The following is a 12,718-nucleotide window of genomic DNA, read 5'->3' on the forward strand; positions in this document are numbered from 1 at the left end:
ATGACGTTTGTATCCTGTGTCTGCCTGAAGAACTTGATCCAGGCACCTGTCCTCACTGCGAGCACCTGTCAGGAAGAACTCTCAAAGACAGGGAGATAATTCGCATCTATGGCCTGGCTCACAGGTCATCCAGAGGAAGGTCTCCGGTGAAGAAGGGTTCCAAGAAGGCTAGAACATCTTCAAAAGAGAAGTCTTCCCACCCTGCAGCTTCAGTGTCAGGCTTGGCGCTGAGGAAAGAACCACCGGTGGATCGTTTGTCTTCAAAACTACCGTCAACGGCGGGCTCGCCGTCGAAAAGAAGACCAGGTACGTCGACGACGTCGAAGGATCCAGCTCCGTCGTCAACCGGGCGACGATCGGCGTCGATGAAGGTAACTCCGCCGCCGTCAACCGGGCAACGGTCGGCGTCGAGATCCAAGGACCCTCCGCCGTTGTCATCCAGACGACGACCGGCGTCGAGAAGTGTGAACCCTCCGCCGTCGTCTAAGAAACGACGTTCGGCGTCGAGGACCAAGACTCCTCTGCCGTCGACAGGAAAACATCGGTCAGCGTCGAGGAAGCAGTCTCCGTCGGTGTTTCGTCGACGCTCAGCGTCGAGGGTGTCCAATACCCCTCCGCCGTCATCGCACAGACATTCGACGTCGAGACAGAGGGCTCCGTCGACGGCTGGTCATCGCCGTTCGGCGTCGAGAGAGAAGGCTCCGTCAACGGCTGGTCCTCGCTGTTCGACGTCGAGAGAGAAGACTCCGTCGACGACTGGTCATCGCCGTTCGACGTCGAGAGAAAGGGCTCCGTCGACGGCTGGTCATCACCGTTCGACGTCGAGAGACCATAGATCCTCGCATCGATCGCCGTCGAGGCATTCGAAGTCGAGATTGTTGGACCCGCCGACTCCCCAGAGGCGTTCGACGTCGAGAGAAAAACATACGACGCCAGAACGCTCGACGTCGAGACCTTCAGAAAGGGCTCGATCGTCGTCAAGAAACTCTGTGATCATGGTAACGGAGTCGGCTTCTCGTCATTCTACTTCACAGTCTTCTGGCTCCTCAACGACCTCCTCAAGGTCCAGAAGTCCTGTCCCCAGATCTCCCGTGCATCAGCCAGATCCTTCGGCTGCGGAGGTCAGACTATCACCCAAATTGTACAAATCATTGGACCATTGGCGAGATTCAGGGGCTACCAAACGGATGCAAGAGTACGTCAGTCCGCAGCACAGATCTCCTCTCCAGAGACTGGTAGATGAAGTGGACAGGCGTAGTCCTCCCAGGCGCCAAGCAGACAAATCACCTGTGAGAAGACCAACCAGATCTCACTCTTCCAGAAGGGAAAATCCGGTGAGATCCTGATCTCCCAGAGTAGATCCTGTCAGATCCCGTTCACCAAGAAGACAGGATCCGGTCAGATCTCGCTCTCCTAGAAAGGAAGAGCACCCAAGAAGATCATGTGAGAGGAGGCACGGAGCTCACCGTAGACATCGAAGAACTCCGTCTACTCCCTCTACCTCTTCGACTAGGTCTTCCAAGAGGGATTACTCTCCCACGTTGACGGATAGTCCTACTTCCAGATCCTCTCCAGTGGATGACATCGGTACTTATCTGGATGTCCTGCAAAGAGGAGCTCAGAAGCTGAGCATTGAAATGTCTGTCCCCCAGGTTACTACGACAGTGATTTTTGAAACTTTGCACAAAAAATATATCTCTCGTCCACTGCTGCCTTTAGTCCCGGGGATTATGGATCCGGTCAAGGACGTTTTCCTAACCCCGGCAGCCATCAGAGCGTTGCCAGCCCGCATACAGAAGAAATACAAGCCGGCTTCTTCTGACCCAGTTTTTGTAAAATCCGATCCTCCAGCAGACTCTGTGATAGTGGCAGCGGCGAGGAAGACGCATGCAGTTGCGGCTTCCTCTTCAGTCACACCAGATAAGGACAGCAAATCTCAGGATTCGTGGGGGCGCAAAGTTTGCAATTCGGCTGCCTCCACACTGAAGGTCTTAAGTGCGGCCGCACTTCTGGGTAGATACGACAGAGCCTTATGGGACTCCATGGAGAGGTTCAAGTTCAAACTGCCAAAGGAAGACCAGAAGGACTTTGAAGAAACTATGACAGAAGGATGTCTGGTGGCGAACCAGTTGATAAGCACAGCAGCGGACGGTGCAGTGCTTGCGGCACATTCCTACTCACATGGGGTTGTGCCAGGAGGTCGGCTTGGTTGCGTCTCACAGGGCTGAAGCCGGATGCTCAGCATCGCATCCTTAATCTTCCTTTTTCGGGTTCCTCTCTCTTCGGAGAACATGCAGACGAAGAGATGACCCGTATGAAGACTGAACTGGATACGGTAAAAGCGGTGGGTTTGGAAAAGAAAAAAGAATTCAAACGCCGCTTTAAGACCAACAGGGGGAGAGGGGCTCAACAGAGGGTTCAAACCCCTCAGTGGTCCCAGAATAAGAACCAAGGAAAACCCCAGTTCCGAGGCAAATCCAACAGAGGTAGAGGAGGTCACCAGCAGTCCTCTACCACCACGAGAGGAGGAAAGGCTTGATCAGTGGCTTTCTCTGGCGCCGTTGCCCACTCCAGTGGAAGGAAGTGCTTCACAACACCTGACAGAGTGGGTCAGCATCACAAAAGATCAGTGGGTGCTGAATATACTGCGCAATGGATACAGGCTACGTTTCCGTGCGCCCCCGAAAAGCATTCTTCCAAAGACCTCTTGCCCTCACCAGCTGAGCTTGCTCCGCAGAGAAGTGTCAGTCCTACTACAAAAAAGAGCTATAGAGGAATCTCCTCCCCTCAAAGAGTAAAGAGGGAGTCTACTCAAGATACTTTCTTGTCCCCAAAAAAGATCAGGAGGACAAGTTCAGGCCTATACTAGATCTGCGTCTCCTAAACAAAGTCATCGTCAGAGAAAAGTTCCGCATGTTAGCTCTTCACCAAATATGCCCACATCTTAAAGCCGGAGATTGGATGTGTTCGGTGGATCTGCAAGCTGCATACTTTCACATTCCGATTGCTCTACAGCATCGCAAGTACTTGAGGTTTGTCATAGGAAGCAAACACTACCAGTACAAGGTGCTACCCTTCAGACTCAAGTCCGCACCACGAGTCTTCACCAAATGCATGGCAGTGGTGGCGGCTTTTCTTCACAAAAAGGGACTCTTCATTTACCCATACCTGGATGACTGGCTCTTAAAGGGCCCGTCTCCGGTTCAGGTGACGCACGATCTGCCACTTTGTCTACACCAGTTGCACAGGCTCGGTCTCCATGTGAACCTGGAGAAGTCAGTCCAGCGGCCGACACAGTCCATCCACTACCTAGGCTCCGTTCTGGACAAAAAATTGGGAAAAGCATTTCCTTCGGAGGAGAGACGTTTTTCCATGAGGCAGAAGTGCGGGATTCTATTAGAGTCTCGGCTTCCAACAGTCCGGCAGGTAGCCTCCCTGCTGGGTTCCATGGCATCCTGCATTTTTCTCATCCAGAACGCCAGGCTGAGAATGCGTCTTCTACAACAGGCTCTCGAAGACCAGTGGGAGCAGGCGACAGGGCGTTGGGAAGATCGTATCACTCTTTCCCAAACAGCGAAGGATGCCATCAAATGGTGGACTCGGACGAGGAATGTGCTGGTGGGAGTACCTTTTCATCAGCCACTACCCACCCAGTCTGTAGTAACAGATGCCTCTCTACAAGGCTGGGGAGCGCACATGGGTCCCCTTCAAATTCAGGGTCAGTGGTCTGCACAGGAGCAGACGTACCACATAAACATGCTGGAGTTCAGAGCTGTGTTTCTAGCTCTCAAAGCTTTTCTTCCAGCGATCGAGTCCAATTCAGTCTTAGTTCAGACAGACAATACAACCACCATGTTCTATCTGAACAAACAAGGAGGCACACGATCTCGCCCTCTCTCCCGGGAGGCTCAAGCCATCTGGCACTGGCTTCTCTCTCGAAACCTGTCAGTGGTGGCGGTGCACCTTCCAGGAGAGTAAAACATCAAAGCAGACGCGCTCAGCAGGCACTTCGAAGATCAGCCAGACTGGGTGCTAAACGACGAAGTGGCGAAGAGCTTTTTCGTTGTTGGGGGCGTCCAGCCATAGACTTGTTTGTGGACGAAGAAAACGCAAAATGCCACGCCTTCGCGTCCAGATTCCACCGGCCAGGGACGCAGGAGAACGCTCTCCTGATGGATTGGTCGGGAACTTTTGCCTATGCGTTTCCTCCCCTGCCTCTGATTCCGAAGGTAGTTTCCAAGCTCCTCAGGTCAGACATGGAAATTATCTTGATAGCTCTGGATTGGCCACGACAGTGGTGGTACCCGGACCTACTGCATCTGTCTGTGTGTCCACACAGACGTCTTCCTTGCAAACCGGACCTGTTGAGCAAGATGAACGGGAGGATACTACATCCCAACCTCTCATCACTGAACCTGACAGCATGGCACCTGAGGTCCTGCAATATGGGCATTTGAATCTGCCTCCCGAATGTATGCACATTATAAAAGAGGCTAAGAGACCTTCCACGAGAGCGTCTTATGCGTTCAAGTGGAAAAGATTCTACATATGGTGTAGGGATCATCACTTAGATCCGACTAAAGGGCAGGAGGAGGTAATCCTGCCATACCTCCTTTCCTTGGCAACATCTGGTTTGAAATATGCTTCCATTAGAGTGCATTTGTCAGCCATAGTAGCGTACAGGAAATCACCAGACCAGATTTCTTTCTTTCAGGTTCCGGTGGTTAAGGACTTCCTACAGGGGTTAAAAAAAAGTGTATCCCCCTGTGCGAAATCCTTCTCCTCCTTGGGAATTGAACCTGGTTCTATCCAGGTTAATGTCACCTCCTTTCCAGCCCATCCACAAGGCCTCCTTGCAACATCTCTCTTGGAAGGCGGCCTTTTTGGTGGCGATTACCTCAGCGCGCAGAGTGAGCGAGATACAAGCGCTCTGTGTGAAGGAACCATATACTGTTTTCCATCACAATAGAGTAGTCCTGAGGGCTCATCCCTCTTTCTTGCCTAAAGTGGTTTCTGATTTTCATATAAATCTGTCCATTTCCCTCCCTTCGTTTTTTCCAAATCCTACGACCCCAGCCGAACGGTCACTGCACTCCTTGGATCTTAAAAGAGTGCTCAAGTTCTATTTGGAAAAGACTAAAGGGATCAGGAAAACGGATCAACTGTTTGTGAACTATGGTTCAATGAGAACGGGCTTTCCAGCGGCCAAGAGGTCCATCTCCAGATGGATTGTCTCTTCCATTAAATTGGCCTATCAGCTTGCAGGCAAGCCTTTATTGGTGTTACCCAAAGCGCATTCCACTAGAGGGAAAGCCGCTACAGTAGCTTTCTTACATGACGATCCAATGTCAGAAATATGCAAGGCTGCAACCTGGAAATCGGTTCATACCTTTACGAGGCATTACTGTCTCAAATCTGATTCCAGGTCCGATACTCAAGTAGGGCAAGCCTCCTTGAGAAATCTGTTTGGGTAGCCTATAGCCTGCTCAGGCTTGTTGATAAGATTACTGTCTTGTCATTCCTTTGCCCGCAAGGATGAGCAGAGGCTCGCTATTCTATTCTAATGCTTATGACTATTGATGAGGATCCCCTGGAAGAGAAGGATTAGTTACTTACCTGTAATCCTAGTTCTCTTCCAGGGGTATCCTCATCAAAGTCATAAGCAACCCTCCCGCCTCCCCGGGCAAAGGATATTCTTTAATAAGGAGATATTGTTAACCTATTTTGTTACTGGGTTTGTTTCAGTCTCCGAAAAGAACAACTGACCTAACTGTCACCCCTGAGGCATGATGGGATACCGGGGGTCATGGGTGCCTTAAAGGCACGGTGTCAGTTTTTTGTATACAGCTACAGGTTAGCTTTTCAGTCATTTTAGACTGTGTGTTTGCAATGCAGCCTGGGAGCTTTCTATGCTTTCAGTGAGTTATAAGAATTTCTACTGCTGCCTAAGCATTAAAACAGTTTCTAAACAATCTTTGGTGTTGTTTCTCATGTTTCTAATGCATATTATTCATGTATGGTGGAAATTCTTCACAGCATATTTCAGCTCTGATGTGATTTGGCTGCTATTGCATGTTTATGTATATATATATATATATATATATATATATGAGTATATATATGTGGGGCACATATAATATAGTGTTTCCGGGGTCCCGTGCATGGGCGGGAATATTCTAATGCTTATGACTTTGATGAGGATACCCCTGGAAGAGAACTAGGATTACAGGTAAGTAACTAATCCTTTTAGTACCATGTCCCTGAGGCCGACTGGATGCTCAATTTTCCTCGATTTTTAATCCAGAAAACAAAGTTGGTGGATCCCTAAACTAAAATATGCCCAATTGGCACCTCATTAACAAGGAGTGGCTGGCTGATCTTGTCGACTTAGCTGCAATCAAAAAAAGCTATTATGGGTGCTGCAAATGGTAAAGCCGCTGGCCCAGACTGGGTGCCAATTGATCTTTTTAAAAACAAAGTGGAATTCTGGGCTCCCCTTGTCACAAATGTATTGAGGGCTGCAGTGAAAGGCGACCTTGTAGATTCATGGAGTAAAGCCATCATTGTACTCATCTATAAGAAAGGGGATTGCAACTGCCATGCATGTCAATCTCGTTGATTGATTCCACAGTAAAGATCCTTGGGAGGGTAATCCTTGGCAAATTAGAGGACTGGGCAGAGGCTTGCTCGTTTTCCTCCCCTGCCCAGTATGGCTTCCGACAAGGTCTAGGGACCGTAGAATAAACCCTTAAACTAACTCTCATTATAGGCAAATATGCAAAAACCAGGAGATGGGCCATACATATGGCATTTATGGACCTCTCCTGTGCATTTAACCTTATAGATAGGAGCATATTATGGGACCTAATGGAGCAGGCGGGCATTGATCCCCTTCTAGTGGATCTGGTAAAACGCATGCATTAGGATTCCACAATGAGGGTGCACTCTACATGGAATGGGGATTGTACAGCCCCAATAAATATAACTCGAGGGGTAAGACAGGGTTGCATATTGGCGTATTTCCTAGACAGCACTTTATGGGCTTGCAGGGATGATGTTCCTATGAATGGCATGCAGGTAGTCGTGTGCTGCTCTATGCAGATAACACGGTTCTTTTAGGTCTGACCATAACTGCCCTCCAAAAGCTTCTGAACGAGTTTAGCGATTTTATGCTGAGAATAAAACTTAAGGTAATTCAATCAAAATCCTTTATTATTACCTGTGGTCCAAAACACACCAATTCAAAAACTTTTTTTATTGGTGGGATACAAATTGAAAAAGTCCATTTTTTCAACTATCTCTGTATTTTATTGGAGGCAAATTGATCATGGTACATGTTACTTACCCAAAGGGCTCAAAAGATGTGTGCAGCTGAAGATGCAATATTTAGATTTACAAAAAGTTTAAGCCACAAGCCGGTATACAAAAGGGTCCAACTTAATAAAACCAAGTGCCTATCAGTGGGGACTTATGGAGACGGAGTCTGGGGCTGTACTGCCTGCACAAAACTTCAAGTAGACGAAAATAGGTTTTTGTGCAGGCTTCTGGCCATTCCTAAAACCTCCTCATGCCTTATTGCACATCTAGAATTGGGTATAAGGTTCATAGAGGGCTGGATCTCCATCGCACCTCTTCTATTATTTTTGTTAACGCTGTGGAGATCTCCAAATGCAGACTTCTTGCGGAAAGTATTACTAGGTTGCTTCCAATGAGATAACGTGTTATCCCATGGTTGGCCTATGTGCGAAACACCTTCCATAGCCTGGGGTACAGTCCTCTCTTTGAGTCACCGCAAAGTATAACACCTGATCTTAAAATGGAAGTCAAGGGAAGCTAAGATACATACAAAGAGGGAATTAGACCAGAAAAACCCCTTGATATGCTTACAGTTAAAAGAGTTTTATCTCATTGCATTTAAGCTAAACATAGTTAATTTCCTCGTGGTCCCACTAGTGGTCTCCTGGATTCTCTCTCTTCCATTATGCCCCTGTGACTGTGTTACTGCCCAATTTTCTGTTTATATGACTCTCTTAGATCGCAATTCTTAAACCCTGCCCTATTACATAAGTACACATATATCATTGCTTCTATCAAATTGAGAAAAAATCTATGCATTTTAATGATTTTCTGCTTTATGATGCTCTTAGAGTGTTATTTACATTTTATGAAGCTGAAAATGTTTTATCCGATGCTTTTATGTTCCTACAATAACCGAATAAATCTGATTTTGATTGATTGTTCCATTACCCCTCAAGCCTCTTTGATCCGTGCTCTTTTATCTCACTCTTGCAGGTACCTGCTATCTCCATTTGTGAGTGTTTTTCTGTCTTTCTCTTCATCCGTCTTTCTACTTTGTGTGTTTTCCCTCACTTGAACTCTGTAAATGTCTGATGCGGAAATATAAGTGCTGGTCCCCAAAAATGAGTGCCAGTGGCCACTATTGGCAATCACCGGCTCAGATTAAGCACTGTTCCCAAGCCTTCTGCTTTCAACTTACAACATAACATAACAGGCTGCAGGCTGTACTTCGTGGATGTCAAACAGAGGATGTTAGGCTGTGCGCTCTCTTTTTTTTATGCAGCGCCATGTCTATAGAGTCGATGTATTCCACAGTCATGGAATTTAGGACTTTACTTGGCTAGTACGTGTACTATGAAGTGAGAATTCTGTGTGCTTGTTTGTAAGTGTGTCCATGTTTATTTCTTTTCACTCCTTGCTTCACAACTTTAGTGCGAGAGTCACAGATCTTGATGTGCTTTCACAGTTGTGTGCCGTGTTTCCTTCTTTTGTGATACATACTCACATTGTATGGTAAGAGGCAGTGCACTCTGTTTTCAAGCTCAAATCTTTGACATCCTCTAGAAAATGTTTGCTCTCCTGAAAATATTATCTTTAGGTCTCGCCTGAAACAGAGCATGTACTGTTGCTTACGAGACATTTTGTTAGCTTACATGGTGCTTCGAGCCCACCAACTGTTTACAATTGCTTACCATAGGTTGACTTCATGGTTACTTCACAGTCATGTCCTTGCTTCTCTTTGGTCAGTGTGTGGCAACTTCACTTACTCTTTGTGTTTGTACTTCCCCCGGAGCATGGTCCAAGTTATTGTGACCTTCGACTGCTTGAGCTTTCGGACCTACTTTTTCCCCTAAGTTGAAGCACTCCATAAGTATTCATGTGTTTATAGGCCCTCTCCCTCATGTACATCAACCCTCCAGTCCCATGGTGTTGCCTGCCCCCTCCCACTGCTCTATGTGTTGTTGAATGCCCCTACCACCCTCCCATCCATCTCTATGTTGTTGCTTTCCTCCTGCAGGGTTATTGCTTGCCCCATCCCTCTATGTGTTGTTGCTTCTTCTCAACCACCCTATCATCCCTCTCTGTATAGTTGCTTGCCTCCTACCACCCACCCTCTCCATGTTGCTGCTTGCCCCCTCCCATCCTCTCTCTGTTATTTCCCCCTTTCCTTGTTCCGCCCCTCTCAGTGTCGTAGCTTGCCACTTCCACGCCCACTCTGTCCCATGGCTTGCCACTCACATCCCATGTTGTTGCTTGCCCCTGCCACCCTCTCCTACGTTGGTGCTTGCCTCCTCTCACTCTTCTGCCATGCATTGTTGCTAGCTGCCCCTTGCCACCTCTTGTCCTACTAGAAAAAACAAGCACTGGCAAAGCAAATTGGTCACACTCAAGCAATCTATTGGCTTTGTCAATGTTAAAGAAAGGTGCCATGACAGGACCAGCATATGTCACGTCATATCCTTTTTTATTGCTGGTGGGAGGACGGGGTGGCAGGCATCTACACCCTCTGTGTTGCCTGCCCTTCCTCCTTCCGAGATGCCTCCTGTCAGTTAAAAAAAGTGTTCATAGCACGTCATGGTGCTTTTTTTTTAACATGCAGCTATGCTATACAACAGCAGCGGCACTGCTTTGTCACATGTCTAAACACTTTGAAAACGCCAACAACTCTCATAGGCAAGACCTTTTGACTTTGACAATGATTGATTTTTTTCTAGCCATACAACTGCTGACCTCACCACTTACGAAGGGAACAAAGAGTCCCATCAGAGTCCGAGCAGTCAAGAGCATTTTGTGAGGGAAAAGAAATCATGGCCTAATGCGTGAGTCTCAACTTCCCATCTTTTAGGCTTCATTACTTTTATCGCCATTGTGGGATCTTAAACGCCAAACACACTTTTTATTGAAATTTCAATTCTAATGTATTATTCCTAATTATAGATGAGTCTTGAGCTCCTGCTAAGAAATAGTATGTTCATACAATGTTCTTCCAACAATAAGGATTGCTATCGTTATTTCAATGAGGCATCACGTACCGTTCCACAACATTTTCCATAAAATGTTGCCTACACCTGTGGTATTCCCGACCCTGCTTATTTGTTTTTCAGCACCATATTATAGGCATCCAATAGTCTACCTTTTCCTGGCTTGTTTATGATCAAAATTGTAATTCACGTAAATTCTTTTATGTCTAATTCATGGCTGGAGAACTTCCCAGGTTATATGAGATCCTCTATAAGGATCAATATCTCACTTGCACCTCCCTGTCCCACTTTTGTCTTCTGTTCTCAATCCACTTACACCAGGACAACCTACGGAACACAAGTCTTCCAGAAGTGAAAGATTGTGGAAACTGCCAGGCTTGGACGGGTCCAGAGTTATTGATCCTAGCTCAATTGCAGGATAGGGCACGTCATTTTGTCTTATTTTATTTTTTTACAAATCTCAGGCTTAGTGATATTGCTGCTATGAGTGTGGCGTAGTGTACCAGAGATCTTGGCCCACATGCATCAACAATGCCATTTGCAATTCCTTATTAGCGAAAAATAAGGATTCGATAATAGGGAATTGCAAAAGGCTATGCATGAAGAAATCGCTAAAAAAAATAGCGATTTCTTAAAATTCCTTAATTGCGACTCGCAAATTGTGAATCGCAATTAAGGAATACCTCCCCATTCATTCCGATGGGCCTAAAGGCCCCATAGGAATGAATGGGAAGACATTCTCAATTAGAGAATCGCAAATTGAGAATGCAATTAAGGAATACCTCCCCATTCATTCCTATGGGCCTAAAGGCCCATAGGAATGAATGGGAAGACATTCTCAATTAGAGAATCGCAAATTGAGAATGCAATTTCAAGGGTGCCAGGGTGTCAAAAGGACACCCTGTTGCACCCCTGAAATCTGCCTATAAGTACATTTTGCACACACACATGCCCCAAGGGCATGTGTGTGTGTAAAATGGAACTTTGAAAAATGCACTTTAGTGCATTTTTCAAAGTTTTCTCAAATTACCTGAAGGTCAACTTCATGGTAATTTGCTCCCCCTATTAGCGAAATTGCTATTTTTTTAAGTTTGATGCATTGCATTTAAGGTATCTCAATTTGAGATTCCTTAACTGCAATCGCAATTTAAGTAATCGCAATTTTGCGATTTCTTAAATTGCGAAAAGTACAAAAATCATGATGCATCCCAAACGATGAAATTGCATTCGCACACGGGCGAATTTTGCGAATTCGCACCTTTTGCGAATGCAATTTTCAATGATGCATGTACCCCCTTGATCTTGCTCGTCAGGTGAGCTGGGGTTTTGAGTTGACAGATCCTACTCAACTTCTTCAGCACTTTGATCTTAAAGGCTGCAGCATGGATGATGTCCATCAAGGTATGAAGTGGGAGTCGGAGATGTCAAGTTGAATGCTGGTTCGGTCAAGAGGAGGTATAACTCATGCTTCAGTGACAGTTTTGAAATGTGATTCTAGAAGAAAAACCTTTCCTTTGCCAAAAAGCAACAGTCAAAGCCTGACTTCTTAGCAGTCTGTGTTCGGAAATTGTGGGGGGCTCCAATGAAGACTTGCATGGATGTGCCCCTGACTGTCAGGTGAGGGGTGAAGACATTGAGACTCATCAGAGAGACAATCTTTCACTTGTTCTTCTTTGCTGTCATTGGTGATTAACACAAATTATATTTTGAAAGGCCTCAATTTAAGGAGGGCCTTCAACACCAAGGCTTGAAATGGTGCATTACAGTTCATCAGACAGCCAAAGACATGAAAGTCTGCATAATGGTAGGTTTTAATGTTTTTATTGACAGGTAAAACCGAGCGGTTTTATATAGAGACTGAACATCATAGGCAACAAAATGGAACTTTAGGAAACATCACAGGATATCGCGATGGTCTTTTACTTGGAGGAGCTCATCTGGATGAGCTGGAATAAATTCTCAGAAGGACAAAAACAACGCAAGGGGAGCCCATTCCTGATGCGAGGCTGTAAAGAAGGGCTTAGTGGTCAGCAGTGTCAAAGGATGCTGACTGGTTGAGCATGGCAAGGAGAGGTTTCGTCAATGTGAGGTATATGGAAAGCAGTGGCGGCTCCCCCGCAAAGGTGGAGGAGCGTCACCTCACTGCCTGGCTCGGAGTCAGCAAATGTAAAATAAAACAATGTTCTTGCATCATTTATTTTACCTTTGCCGGCTCTTAACCAGTAGTGTTGGGAGGGGCTTAGTGAACCCTTGAGTGACCAGTCTTCCTCCTCTAGTCTCCCATTATGGAGGCGAGGGCTGTGATAAGCCTTCAGGTCCGCAGCAATTAGGATTGCTACCAGGACAGTTTTTTACCAGCCTGGTCTGCATTATTAAGGGCAGGCAATTAACAGAGGTGGCAACCCTAGGTCCTCCTGAGCAGCCTAAGAAAGAGTAGA

At 46.5% G+C, this 12,718-nt stretch overlaps 1 protein-coding gene across 5 annotated transcripts in view; it reads left to right on the top strand.

Moving 5' to 3' along the window:
- LOC144824416 (uncharacterized) overlaps nucleotides 1-12,718 on the top strand; it is a 552,506-nt gene that overhangs the window by 120,214 nt on the left and 419,574 nt on the right. For 3 of the 5 annotated variants that reach the window (XR_013608937.1, XM_078683524.1, XM_078683525.1), the window contains exon 3: nucleotides 10,014-10,118. The exons of the other annotated variants lie outside the window; for them this stretch is intronic. Coding sequence is in view for 2 of the 3 variants with exons in the window: in XM_078683524.1 (XP_078539650.1) it covers nucleotides 10,014-10,118 (105 nt within the window). In the remaining variant the exon portion in view is untranslated. The remainder of the gene's footprint in view (nucleotides 1-10,013; nucleotides 10,119-12,718) is intronic. 5 annotated transcript variants of the gene reach the window in all.

Source organism: Lissotriton helveticus, chromosome 3_1 (genome assembly GCF_964261635.1).
Source record: "Lissotriton helveticus chromosome 3_1, aLisHel1.1, whole genome shotgun sequence".
Classification (NCBI taxonomy): Eukaryota; Metazoa; Chordata; class Amphibia; order Caudata; family Salamandridae; genus Lissotriton; species Lissotriton helveticus.